Below are 13,837 nucleotides of genomic sequence, written 5' to 3' on the forward strand. Positions count from 1 at the left end.
CTTTCATTAGAACTTTGGGGGGTAGAAGGAGAATAAAGGCCTGATGCTGGCTGTCAGAGCAGACATTTAACTTACTGAAAGGCCCTATATTTCTGAACATACTGAAATAGTGGTTAAAATTCTGTGTTCCTTGTACAGTGTGAGGGACTAATTTTCAGATTTAGGTGTCCTTTTTTTCTGCCTTTCTTTTTTTCTCAATTCCCCTTCCCCACTCAGTAAACCAGTCTTCTCTCCTAGCAGTCCTTTCCAGTCCCTCGGTCTGGTGTTCTGCTTACTTTGTCACCGGCCACTTGGTTTTTGTAAATTAGGATGCCAGAGGTTCAAGTTTCATTACATTGTCATTTCATACAAAGAGGGGAAGAGATGATTCCCTGGGATCTTGAGGCAGGATTAGATGCTCTGATACCAGTTGGCAGGTGTGTATTTATAAAAATTTAATGTAATAAGGGTGACATTTTGAATCCGTGGGAAAGCTATGATGGTTCAATAAATAGTGCTGGTAGGTGCATACCTCTATCACAACTCTTCAAATTGTACACTTTAAATCTGTGCACTTTGCTGTCTGGCAATTACAGCTCAATAGAACTATAAAAATAGCTCTGAAATTGTTAGAGGAAAAATACTTTCCCTGTGCCAAAATAAACTTCAGAAAATAATGAAATGTAATGAGTGAGACTGTAAAGCAATTATAAGATACTGCAAAAAGAAATTTAAATGATGTGGGGGCAGGGAAGAACTTCCTAATAAGCATGAAATCAAGGAAGGGAAACCAAGGATCCCATAAATGTGATCATATCTTGCCAGTCCCTTCTCCCTCAGCCTTTCCCCATGTTAGCAGCCCAGTCCCCTTTCCTGTCCTACTAGGTACACTGTCAAAAATCTTACAGGTGTTCTTCCAAAATAAATATACTTCTAAAATTATATATATTAGCATGTATATATGTAAATATGAGGGTTTGGGCATTGTTTTGCAAAAAACAGAATTATATTAGTCTTTTTTGTATGTTTTCCGAATCCAGCGTACTTGAGGAAAGTCTCTTCGTGTCATCTGGCAAAGTTCTAATTCCTTCATCTTAATAGTCATGTAATAGCCAATTGTTTGTGTCCCAGTTTTTCCCAGTGTTCAGCCATTCCAAAATAATGGACGTTCACTTTATTTTCAGTTCTTGAAAATACGCTACAAGTTATGTTGTTATTACCATCTTGTACATATTTGGTGGGTATTGGTCCTTTTGTTTTTATGGAATAAATGCTTAGGAGTAGAATTGCTGTTCCTAAGGGTTAGAGTTTTAAGTATTTTTTAAAAAAAAATTTGAATGTTTATTTTTGAAAGAGAGAGAGGGAGAGAGACAGAGCATGAGTCGGGGAGGGCAGAGAGAGAGGGAGACACAGAATCCGAAGCAGGCTCCAGGCTCTGAGCTGTCAGCACAGAGCCCGATGTGGGGCTCAAACTCCCTAACCGCGAGGTCATGACCTGAGCTGAAGTCAGCCGCTTAACCAACTGAGCCACCCAGGCACCCTATAAGTATTTCTACTTTTAATTAATGTTCTCAGGCTGCCTTTCAAAGAGACTATATCCATTACACATTTCCTTCAGCCATGTATGAGTACTTTTACAACATTCCTGCTAACAGTAGACATTATAGCCCATTTTACTTCTGCATTTTCCTTTTTTTTTTTTTTAACTTCCTCTTTGCTCAAGGTTTCAAAATCAATCCAAGAGTGACTTCCTTCTTTCCTAGGAATTTTCTGAGCATGCACATGACCTTGCACCTGTATACAACCTTTTAGTCCTAGCATATGTCTAGTTTTTCAGGATTTTCTTTAAATTCTTGCCCAGGCTCTTACCTTAGGCAACTGTGATACCACCAGCAAATTGTTATTATATCTGTGCTGCCCTGCAGGTATGAGACCTTCTGTCTCCCTAAGCTGATGTCTGTGTCAAATGAAATTGCCACGATATCTTGGGAATAGTTTCCAGGGAGCTGTGAGTTGGGACAAAATATCAATGATTGTGGTCTAACAAAGCTGGTTTTGATGGAATTGCGAAATTTCAACCCTCTGTGATGGCATGTATTATTGCTTTTTCCTGTTTGCCCAGTCACTGAGCTGGGGAGTGAGGAGGATGGGAATAGCCTTTCATCAGAACATCCCCCCCCCCTTCCACCCCGAGGTTCCATCATTCTGTTGGGTAGACAATGTTCCACTTGTTTTGTGACTTCACAGTTCTGAAGTGGTTAACTTTAGTTGCTAGTATTTCAATTTTTGTGGGAGAGCGAGTTCACAGAGGTCCTTACTTTGTCATTCTGGAAGTCACCTTCCTTTCCTAGTTTTCCTTAGCTTATTCATAGGTAGTGAGCCGACCATGTGAACTTTAAGGTCATTTTGTGCAAATCCAAGAAAAGCTGTTGGAATTCTAATTACATTAAATTTGTGAATTAATTTTGGAAGAATTGGCATTTTAAGATTTTTAGTTTTCTTAACTGGACACATGATTAAGACTGATAGACTTGATTATTTAAATGTATACTTTTGTGCAGTTTTTTAAATTTTCTAAGAATTCAGTCGTAAATGAGTCTAGGAAAAATACCTGTAATATATGATGGATATAGTGTTAATGACCTTTGATTAGCATTTTTAAATGTAAAGAAGGTAAGATATAAGCATAGGTAAAGGACATAAGGTATTTTTCAAAGAAGATATACAGATGACCAGAAAGGCAAAGAATACCCAGTTAGAGATTAAAACAACACAGATTAAAATGAGATACCCTTTCCACTTAACAAAATCAAAACAAAAGAAAACATTGTTTGCGAAGAGTGTGGCAAACTATGTTCTTACACTGCTGTTGGATGTATGAATTGGTATAACCTGTTTGGAAGACAGTTTGACCCACATATCCCTTTTCCTAAGAATTAATCCTTAGGAAAAATCATCAATTTACACACTCATTAAATAGTAACTGAGTGCCCACTTTATGCCAAATAATATTTGTCACCAGGAATACATCAACAGAAACACATACACACTTAAAACCTTTGCCTTCATGGCATTTACATTCTTGTCGGTGAGGCAAACAAGAATAAAATTTAAACAAAGTTTATTAGAATGAGCAGGTGTGCCAAGAGGCAGGGGGAAGGTGGGAGAGAAGTATGGGGTAGAGGCATGTGTTTGGGATCTCCCAAGAATATTACAATAATGTTGAGAATGATTAATCTCTAAGAAGGGGAATATGTTTTATTTGCTTTATATTTTTCTGTGTTGTTTCTACAATGAATATGTAGAAATAGCAGAAATAAAACTTTTTTTAAAATAATAAAATTCTTTCACAGTATGAGTTTCTGACATTTTATAGAGCTTGGTTTATTTTAGCAGTCTCTTCAGACATTACAGTGGATGGATCCTACTTTAGAATAAATATAAATGAAGTTATTAGCATAGGGTTTAATTTTGCAACCTGTCACCCTTGGGTAAAATATGGCTTAATTTATTTTTTTAAATCTAGCTATTTTAAAACTTGAATTCATTTACAAAATTGAAATTCCGTTTGCTTATCTGTAATTAAGAACATTGGAAAGTCTATCAATGTCTCTTTTGAAGAATTTTGTCACATAAATGTACTAAGTTACTCATTTACTTTGCGGCACTGAATTTCAAACAGTAAAAATTACTTGATCATTTTAAATATTTTATATTGAAAACTTCTTTCAAAATTGTTTAAAAATGTTTCATGGTTGATTTCATTATACTTTACTTTCATTTTATATATTAACTATCAATTTAAGAATTTAGAGTAATTTAGAATTTTAGAATTTAATGCAGGAAAATATATTTTAGGAAAACAGTTAAAGGATGGGAAGAAGCCAGAACCATGCAAACCTATCCTCAAGGTGGAATTCAAAACGACTAGATCTGGGTAAGATTTTACTTCATTGCCAATATTCATTGTATATAATTACTAAAATAGCACTAAAGGCTATTTTATCATTATGTTTTAAAGCCTACTTTAGAATGTTCTAGCCCAGTCTTAAATCTTATGCATGCCTTATTTAATAAAATAACTAAAATTGGTAAGTTTAGGATAAAGTATTTCTTTGTATTCTCTTTGTCTTCGGTAGTTTTGTAATGTATCTTGGAAAGTTTGAATAATCTTTCTTGTTAAACATTATACATTCAGTTCAGTTACTCTTTAGCAACAATGGTTGTTACTATTCACTACTATTCACAGTAGTGTTCACTACTGAAAACTGGAACAAGCAGTGAAAAAATATTTAAAACTTAACCTATTTATACTATATATGTTAATTATGAAAGTTATGTGTGTTTTTCACAAATCTCATCATGAGAATATTTGGCAAATACAAAAACACATACGGTTTAAATATTAAAGGAAGTTTGTCAGTTGTATTTTGTATTTCTTATATGTACCAGATGTTTAAATGTATAATAAAGGGAAAAATTATAAATGTTTGCTAGAAAATTCCACCTCATTAACCCCTGAAAGAAGCCTTTTATTTATGTTCTAGTTCCCCAGGAAGAGTGTGTGGTTTTATTTATCATAGCTATGTAAGGGAGTGAATTTTTTTTTCAATATATGAAATTTATTGTCAAATTGGTTTCCATACAACACCCAGTGCTCATCCCAAAAGGTGCCCTCCTCAATACTCATCACCCACCCTCCCCTCCCTCCCACCCCCCATCAACCCTCGGTTTGTTCTCAGTTTTTAACAGTCTCTTATGCTTTGGCTCTCTCCCACTCTAACCTCTTTTTTTTTTTTCTTCCCCTCCCCCATGGGTTTCTTTTAAGTTTCTCAGGATCCACATAAGAGTGAAAACATATGGTATCTGTCTTTCTCTGTATGGCTTATTTCACTTAGCATCACACTCTCCAGTTCCATCCACGTTGCTACAAAGGGCCATATTTCGTTCTTTCTCATTGCAATGTAGTACTCCATTGTGTATATAAACCACAATTCCTTTATCCATTCATCAGTTGATGGACATTTAGGCTCTTTCCACAATTTGGCTATTGTTGAGAGTGCTGCTATAAACATTGGGGTACAAGTGCCCCTATGCATCAGCACTCCTGTATCCTTTGGGTAAATTCCTAGCAGTGCTATTCCTGGGTCATAGGGTAGGTCTATTTTTAATTTTCTGAGGAACCTCCACACTACTTTCCAGAGCGGCTGCACCAATTTGCATTCCCACCAACAGTGCAAGAGGGTTCCCGTTTCTCCACATCCTCTCCAGCATCTATAGTCTCCTGATTTGTTCATTTTGGCCACTCTGACCGGCGTGAGGTGATATCTGAGTGTGGTTTTGATTTGTATTTCCCTGATAAGGAGCGACGCTGAACATCTTTTCATGTGCCTGTTGGCCATCCGGATGTCTTCTTTAGAGAAGTGTCTATTCATGTTTTCTGCCCATTTGTTCACTGGGTTATTTGTTTTTCGGGTGTGGAGTTTGGTGAGCTCTTTATAGGTTTTGGATACTAGCATGTAAGGGAGTGAATTTATGTAGTGTATACAGAGCATTGGTTCTCAAATTGTGGTCCTTGGAAAAGCAGTATTAGCTGAGACCTTGTTAGAAATGCAAATTCTCAGACTCTTCCCCACACCTTCTGGATCAGAAACTATCTGTGGGTGGAGCCAACCAATCTGTATTTTAATTAGACTGAGAGGAGATTCTGATGCATGGAAATTTAGAACCCTGGCATATGTTTTCTTTTTTAAGTTTATGTATTTTGAGAGAGAGAAAGAGCACACAGGGGTAGGGGCAGAGAGAAAGAGAGACAGAATCCCAAGCAGGCTCTGCACCGTCAGCACAGAGTCCAGTGTGGGGCTTGATCTCACAAACCGTGACATCATGACCTGAGCCGAGATGATGACCTGAGCCGAGATCAAGAGTTGGATGCTTAACTGCCTACGCCACCCCGGTGCCCCAGTTTTTAAATACCAGCTTATAACCACTGGTTGTTATAACTGTGGTCCGCTTACCTCGATTTACTCGTCTTCTAATCGTATTCATTTTAGCCCTATTCTCATTTGAGAAAGACGGTGGCTGAAGAATCATAAGGTTGCTGTTACTTGTCCTTGATACTCATCAGCCTTCCTGTGGGATTTGGAAGATACACTGGTTCCAACAAGAGGTTGAATGAACTCCAAAAGGAATGGCATCTGTTTAATTGACTGTGGCATCCCTCACTGTGTGACCTTTGGCATAGAGTTTTTTGACTTCTTGGAACTTCAGTTTTCTCATTTATTACATGAATACGATAATAGGTCAAAAGGTGGTTGTGATGAATTAAGTGAGAGACAGTCATGTATTGAAAGCATTTCACAGAGTGCCTGGTACATAACAAACTTCCTATGAATAGTTGCTCTTATTGTTACTAGAAAACTTCCTACTACCAACTGTCCTACTGCCTACTACCAAATTGTTTGCATAATTTGTCCTATGGCAAAGGAATGTAAGGAAAGGCAATGACAGCAAAAACAAAAACAAAGTGTGTGGGGTGAGCCAGAAAAAAAACTGTGTTTATAGTTTACAATACAACATCAAATGAATTGTATACACATTTAAATTAACCATGCCTGTTGTCTACTGATTGGAAACAAAGGCGAATGTCCAGGGAGGATTTTTTTTTTTTTTTCTATTTGTGCTTTACTGTTTTCAATTTTTTTTAAGCTTATCTATTTTGAGAGAGAGAAGAGGGAGGGAGAGAGAGAGAGAGAGAACACAAACAGGGGAAGGGCAGAGAGAGTGGTAGGGAGAGAATCCCAAGCAGGTTTCACATCGTCAGCAAGGAGCCCGATGCGGGGCTCGAACTCACAAACTGTGAGATCATTACCTGAGCCAAAATCAAGACTCAGACGTTTAACCAACTGAGTCACCCAGGTGCCCCACCTGTTTTCAATTCTTTTATAATGATAATGTTTATGTTTCCAGTTTCTTCAGGATGGCAGCCATACTTTTTCTTAAGATCAGAAATGAAAAAAAAAAGTCTCATTCCTTTGTATGCATTTGTAGATACCTGTAAATTGATCAATAGGATCACCCTCTGATAATGATCTTCACCAGCTTTACAATTTCTTTTTTCACCTGGCATAGGACATTGGGTAAATTAAACAGGTTCTTTTTTTCACAGTGCATGGCCTCTTTGAAATTTTTTTTTTTTTCAACGTTTATTTATTTTTGGGACAGAGAGAGACAGAGCATGAACGGGGGAGGGGCAGAGAGAGAGGGAGACACAGAATCAGAAACAGGCTCCAGGCTCTGAGCCATCAGCCCAGAGCCCGACGTGGGGCTCGAACTCACGGACCGCGAGATCGTGACCTGGCTGAAGTCGGACGCTTAACCGACTGCGCCACCCAGGCGCCCCCTTTTTCTTTCTTTCTTTCTTTCTTTCTTTCTTTCTTTCTTTCTTTCTTTCTTTATTTATTTATTTATTTTTTTAGTGCATGGCCTCTTTGGAAACTTGAGATAGTTCCTTAGAATTCCAGTGTGCAACCAGCATTGAGAACTGCACCCCTATTCCACCTACACCAGAATCACCCTCCTTTAAGTAAAAGCCAGTCAGCTCTCCCCTTTTCCTGTTCCTAGCAAGTGTCTTGAGCAGGTACTACCTGAAGTTGTTTGTCAGGTTGGCAACAAGTAATATTGGCAAATTACCAGATTTTATTAGAAGAGTCATCCTTCCCTCCTCAAGATCTGCATTTTCTTCTTTTTGCCTAGAAATCATTTGAGGAGAAAGATTCTCTTTCATCCGCTATAACTCAACAATAATATCACTGCTTTGTGGATGTCTTGGCCATGTTGCCTAGATTAGGACCGCAGTAATATATTCTCAAAGCATGCTATATTTTTCCCTTCTAGAATTTTTACTTGTCATTAATGATGAAATTATTAGTTTAATGCATGTGTTCCCTCTTAAATATTCAGCTCAGTGAAAGCATGGGACATACCTGTCTCAGTTCTAATTGCCCTAGCATAGTGTTACTGAATATGAGGAAGAAGAACATAGGCCGGTGTTTCGAAAAGTGTATCCGTGAAGAATTAACTGTTATAGATCAGTAATAACATATAATTTGTTTCTGAAGCAAAGGTACACTCTGACAAAAAATGGAATCACGATGTTGTATCTGACTTTTGTTTCCTAGTAAAATAAAAGCATCTGTTGCACCAGGAGGGAGCAGATTTTTTCCCTAACATAGTGAATGGTGACAGTATAATTAATAGAATATTTTAATAGCACTTTTATTAAAAATATGGAACTATTCTTTACATGGCCAGTTCTTAATCCAAAGTGAAATGTGAAGTCAATTCTGTTGAAGTTGGTTTTTTGAAACACTGGCGTGACCCAGGTGTGTAGTGCTACAGCAGATGGTGCTCGAGCAAAGCGATTAAGGGTGTGAGCTCTGGAGCCGGCCCGCCTGGGTCCACTGCTTCCTCAGAGCCCTGCCATCTTGGGCACATAGCTAAGCTCCCTGTGCTTGTATCTTCATCTGTAAGGCAGGAACAATAATAGTATCTGCCTTATAGAGTTGTTACGAAGATTAAATACATGAAGCACTTGGAACATACCCTTTCAACCGGTTGTCTCGCATACCTCTTGTCTCAGAACAGCATTCGATAAGCCCTGACGGGCATCTCTGATTTTGCTTTCTCAGAGCAGATGTACAAGTTGTAAGGTTGGCAAAACTATAATAAGTAAGGAGCCTCACTGATATTCTTCCCTGGATTGAGAATTCCACTCTGAGAAACATTATGACATTACATTATTTGTTTGTTTGTTTGTTTGTTTGACACACAATATTACATTAGTTTTGGTTGTACAGTGTAGTGATTCAACAACTCTGTGCATTATGCTGTGCTGGCCACAAGGGCAGCTACCGTCTGTCACCGTACAACACTATTACAGTACCATTGACTGTTCCATATGCAGTAACTTGCATCCCTGCAACCTCTTCATTCTGTAACTGGAAACCTGTATCTCCCATTCCCCTTCACCCATTTTGCCCATCCCCCCTCACCCCTGATTTTTTTTGTTTTTAAATATTAGATAAGGGTGATCTACTAGTGGGTTACGACAATACTTTTGTTGGTTGTGACATCAATTTTTAACTTATGGACTAGAATAAGATATAGAGTGCACTGCAGGTTTCAGGTTAAGTATTGGTTCACATGAAACTTGTTCAACTGTATGTACTTACGTATCTGTATACTGTATCGTGAAGTAAAATGCACTTCGTACTATGACCCAAGATCATCATGTTTGAGAGCCCCTGATTTAGGGGAAATAACCGAGGCTTCGGACTTTTAGACTTAGGTTCCAAGCCCAGTTCTGCCACTCAAGTGACGGTATAATCTTTGGCAAGTTGCTTAACATCACTGAACCTCTGTCCTTACCTTGGCAAAATAGGGACAGTAGTTCCCACTTAATAAAAGTGCTGTAGAGACCTGAAAGAAATAGTATGTGTTTGGCCCATGGTACATGTTTGGTAAATTGTAGTTCCTTTTCTCCTTTACTTCTGCATTCTTTGTTTTGCTGATAGACTGCATAACAAGTTACAGGCAGGGCCAAATTTTCAACAACAATGAACTCTGGATAGGTTCAAGTTTTCAAACAGGTTTATTTATTTTTTGAGAGACAGAGTGCAAGCTGTGGAGGGACAGAGAGAGAGGGAGACACAGAATCAGAAGCAGGCTCTAGGCTCCAAGCTGTCAGCACAGAGCCCGATGCGGGGCTTGAACTCACAAACCGTGAGACCGTGACCTGAGCCAAAGTCAGATGTTTAACCGGCTGAGCCACCCAGGCACCGCAGGAGTTAGTGTCTTTTAAGGAATTTGCTACCACTCAAAGAATCACCAGTTTGGGGGAGAAGCATCTCTGTTCAGTATCCTAGAAGTGAATGTTATCATAGTTAAAAATGGCAGTTTAGTCACATTTGGAGAACCACATCTAAGAGATTAATTTACTCCCTTTCCTCTAACACGTACTATGGCAAACCCTTTGTGTATAGGGCCAGAGAGAATATTTTAGGCTTTGCAAGCTGGATAGGTCTCAACTGGCAGCTATCCAACTCTGCTGTTGTAGCCCAAAAGCAGCCATAGACAACTCATAAATGAATGAATGCAGCTGTGTTCCATAAAACTTTATGTACAGACACTGAAATTTACATTTCCTTTAATTTTCATGTGTCATGATATATTCTTTTGTGTATTTGTTTCCAACTATTTAAGAATGTAAAAATCATTTTTAGTTTGTAGGCCATACAAAAACAGACAAGAGGTTATAGTTTGCTAACTCCCTTGATATGCACACATGTACATACATATAACGTATTTAAGTTTGTCTATAAGCAAACGTTGCCCCCCACCCAGTGGTGCCTGAATTCGTTTTCAAGTAGCTTAGTAGATGATTTCTTTAATTTATTTTTATTTTGGGGGGCACCTGGGTGGGTCAGTCAGTTAAGCATCCGACTTCAGCTCAGGTCATGGTCTCGTGGTTTGTTAGTTGGAGCCCCCATGGGGCTCTGCTCTCAGCGCAGAGCCCACTTCAGATCCTCTGTCTCCCTTGCTCTCTACCCTGCCTTCCCTCCCTCATGCTCTCTGTCAAAAATAAACATTTTTAATTTTTTTATTTTTTAAATTTATTTATTTTGAAAGAGAAAGAGAGCGCTATCTGGGAAGGGGCAGAGAGAGAGGGAGAGAGAGAGAATCCTAAGCAGGTTCCATGCTGTCTGGCTATCAGCACAGAGCCTGACCCAAGGCTTGATCTCAGGAACCATTAGCTCATGACCTGAGCCTAGATCAAGAGCCGGGTGTTTAACCAATTGAGCTACCCAGTAGCCCTGATGATTTCTGTAATTAAAAAAAAAAAAAAAACGTGGTGGGGGGCACCTGGGTGGCCCAGTCAGTTGAGCATTTAACTCTTGCTTTTGGCTTAGGTCATGATCAGAGGGTTGTGAGATCCCCCATGTCGAACTCCATGCTGAGCGTGGAGCCTGCTTGGAATTGTCTCTCTCTTCCTCTCCCCACTTGTGCTTGTGTGCTTTCTCTCTCTTAAAAAAGAATTTTTTTTTATATGTGCACTAAAAGTTGTAGGATGATTGCCTGTGTGGGAATATGAAAAAAACACAGATTGTAATAAAAACTCAGGGTACATTTGTGATATTCTGGTCCTGAAAATATCTAAAAGTCTATTTCAGTAACACCCACAACTTGCTACCACTGAGTTTCCCCCACAGCTGCTAGAACTGTATCCAATGAGAGAATCCCAGCTCTCTGAAGCCCCAAAACAAACTCCCTCGTGCAAAAAGATTGTTATCCCCAGAACACAGGCTCACTCTGGTATGTTTTTTCCTTCTCAACTGTAGATTGTTTTTAACTATATATAAAGTATCCATAATCACATGCTGTGCTTACTGTGGCCAGACATTGTTCTAAGTGCTTTACACATATTTTCTTTAATTTTAGCAACCACTTTATGAGGCAGGTATGACAGATGAGGAGACTGTTACAGAGAGGTTGAGTAACTTGCCCAAAGTCATACAAATCATAAGCAGAAGACCCCAGATTTAATGAAGTCTGTACTCTTAACCACATTGTATTTCCTTTTTAATTAAACCTACTCTCTGTTCACATTAACCACAGTCCCCAAGATTATAGCTATACCTGCAGATCTGCCAGCAACAATTGCTTGGCTAAACTACCTTGAAAAAACTGAGATGAAAAAAATTTTTGGCCACAGAGCCAAAAGTCTTAGGATTAAAATAAGTTTGGAGTCCTGAAATAGACCACTGAAATTGGCAAAGTAGAAAGCCAGGATCAAAAGCAAAGTAGTAGAGAGGGGTATGCCGGGCAAAGACGAGTGAGGCTGGAAGGATCAAATGATGGGAGACTCTTCGGCCCCTCCTGCAGGGAGCAGTGCGGTTAAGCACTTGGTAAATGCTTGCTGAGTGGATGAATCATAGTAATATTCTAACTTAATTTGTGTAGTTACTCTTGAGTGGCCTATGAGCAGAAAATTCTTCAGCATAAGCTACGTTTTATAGTACTTTAATACAAAGTGTAGTGACAGATAACAGAAATGACATGAAAAATCGATAAAATATTTTTATGGTATTTCATAGGAAAAGTGCAGTTTTTTTAAAAAAGTATAATTGGTCACAATTGTTATATTAATTTCATTTTTTTTAAGATTTTATTTTTAAGTAATCTCTACACCCAACATGGTGCTCAAACTCACAACCCCGAGATCAGGAGTCAACATGCATTTCCGACTGAGCCATCCAGGCACCTGTATTAGTTTCATTTTTAACCACTATTACTATCTTCTTCTCTGAAGTGTTTTTGGAAGTACCTATTTTAATTATAACATTAAATAAAATCTTCACAAAAGCATATTAACCTATAATTCCACTATTCTAAAACAATTTTTTTCTTTTCATTTTCCTTCAGTCTTTTTTCAGATACATTCCTTAATTGTATTCTTAGAGCATATTCAGTCTGATATTTTTTTTTCTTAACATGTCTAAAGTCTTACTGGTTTTTATCAGCTTTTTAAAATAATTCATCATAAAGGCTATGCACTTCACTCAGACTATTGTCCCTTTTGCTGAACATTTAGTTTTTGATATTATAATCAGGTTCTTCATATTAGAAGTAAAAATATAGTAGTGAACAGATTCTCTTTTTTGATGTTGTAGATAACTCAACAGAGTTTTTACTGTTGTACTATTTCTTTACGACAAATTTCCAGTGGTGAAATTTTGAAGATAAAAGATTTTTATGAATCTTGATAAATTCCCACATGGCTTCTTGGAAGTATCTGTGTATCCTTTTAAAGAACTGAGTATAAAATACAACAGTGTCACCAGTCTCATTAATGTGAGATGCTTTTATGTTATTAGTTTCCTACCTTAAAAGTAAGCATTTATGCTTTTGAATCATCTTAAATACTATAACCACAAATGTGAACTCCTAAATGAGTGCTGTTATGACAGAAAAGGCAACCTGCTGTGATAATAGGGACCTGAAGTTAAATTTGTTTTCATCTGCATACAAAGTGATGTTTCATAAAAACTTTATAACTTAATTTTTTGCAAGCAGTCATCCAGCTGAGCTTTTATGTTTTGGCAGGGACCAAAATTATTTATATGCTTATCCATGCCCCTTTATCTAGAAACTATCTGATAAATTTAACAAAAGTTAGTATATTAGTGGTTGATATTCATTTGGTAACAGTTCTTCCATTTCTGAAATCCTAAAGTAGAATTTAAAATCTTGTACTTTTTTTTTTTAACCTTGTAGTTTGTGATGTGTTTATTTGTAAAAAAAAAAAAAAAAAAAAAAAGGCACAGTTTCATTTCACACCTAATTGTTTTCAAAATTGTTACTTGTTGAGGCTATTCAGATATTTCTTATACTGCCTCTAGTTTATTGATCCTACTTTTTTTACTGCTGAAGTTCATTCTGAGCGTTCTAGAGTTTTTTCTTTTAGAGCTGTCCCTTCTTCATCATCTAAATTGATTCTCTGTTAATCCTTAAAGCTTTACGGCTTGTTCGAATTAATCTAAGGATAGATTTTCCATCGTTATTCATCCTAATGTATGTTGGTTTTTTTTTTCCATCTCTAAAATGTTTCCATTTCTGATGTGTACATAGATTAAATGTCTTATCTTAGTGATGGTTCACTGATTGTTCTGGTACTTTTACTTGACTGCTTATACACCGATGACAGCTTATATGCTTTGATTATGTTTTTCTAGAGGACAGAGATCAAATCCATTTAAGACCTTGTCTGCAGTAAATGATTTTGAAAACTTTGCAGTGT

At 37.6% G+C, this 13,837-nt stretch overlaps 1 protein-coding gene across 4 annotated transcripts in view; it reads left to right on the forward strand.

The window, feature by feature from the left end:
- STXBP5 (syntaxin binding protein 5) overlaps positions 1-13,837 on the forward strand; it is a 168,418-nt gene that overhangs the window by 67,730 nt on the left and 86,851 nt on the right. For all 4 annotated transcript variants that reach the window (XM_086708080.1, XM_086708081.1, XM_086708082.1 and 1 more), the window contains exon 9: positions 3,838-3,916. In XM_086708080.1, coding sequence (XP_086564206.1) covers positions 3,838-3,916 — 79 coding nt within the window. The remainder of the gene's footprint in view (positions 1-3,837; positions 3,917-13,837) is intronic.

The sequence above is a fragment of the Puma concolor genome, chromosome B2, assembly GCF_028749965.1.
Source record: "Puma concolor isolate L17-30 chromosome B2, mPumCon1.1.hap2, whole genome shotgun sequence".
In the NCBI taxonomy this organism is placed as follows: Eukaryota; Metazoa; Chordata; class Mammalia; order Carnivora; family Felidae; genus Puma; species Puma concolor.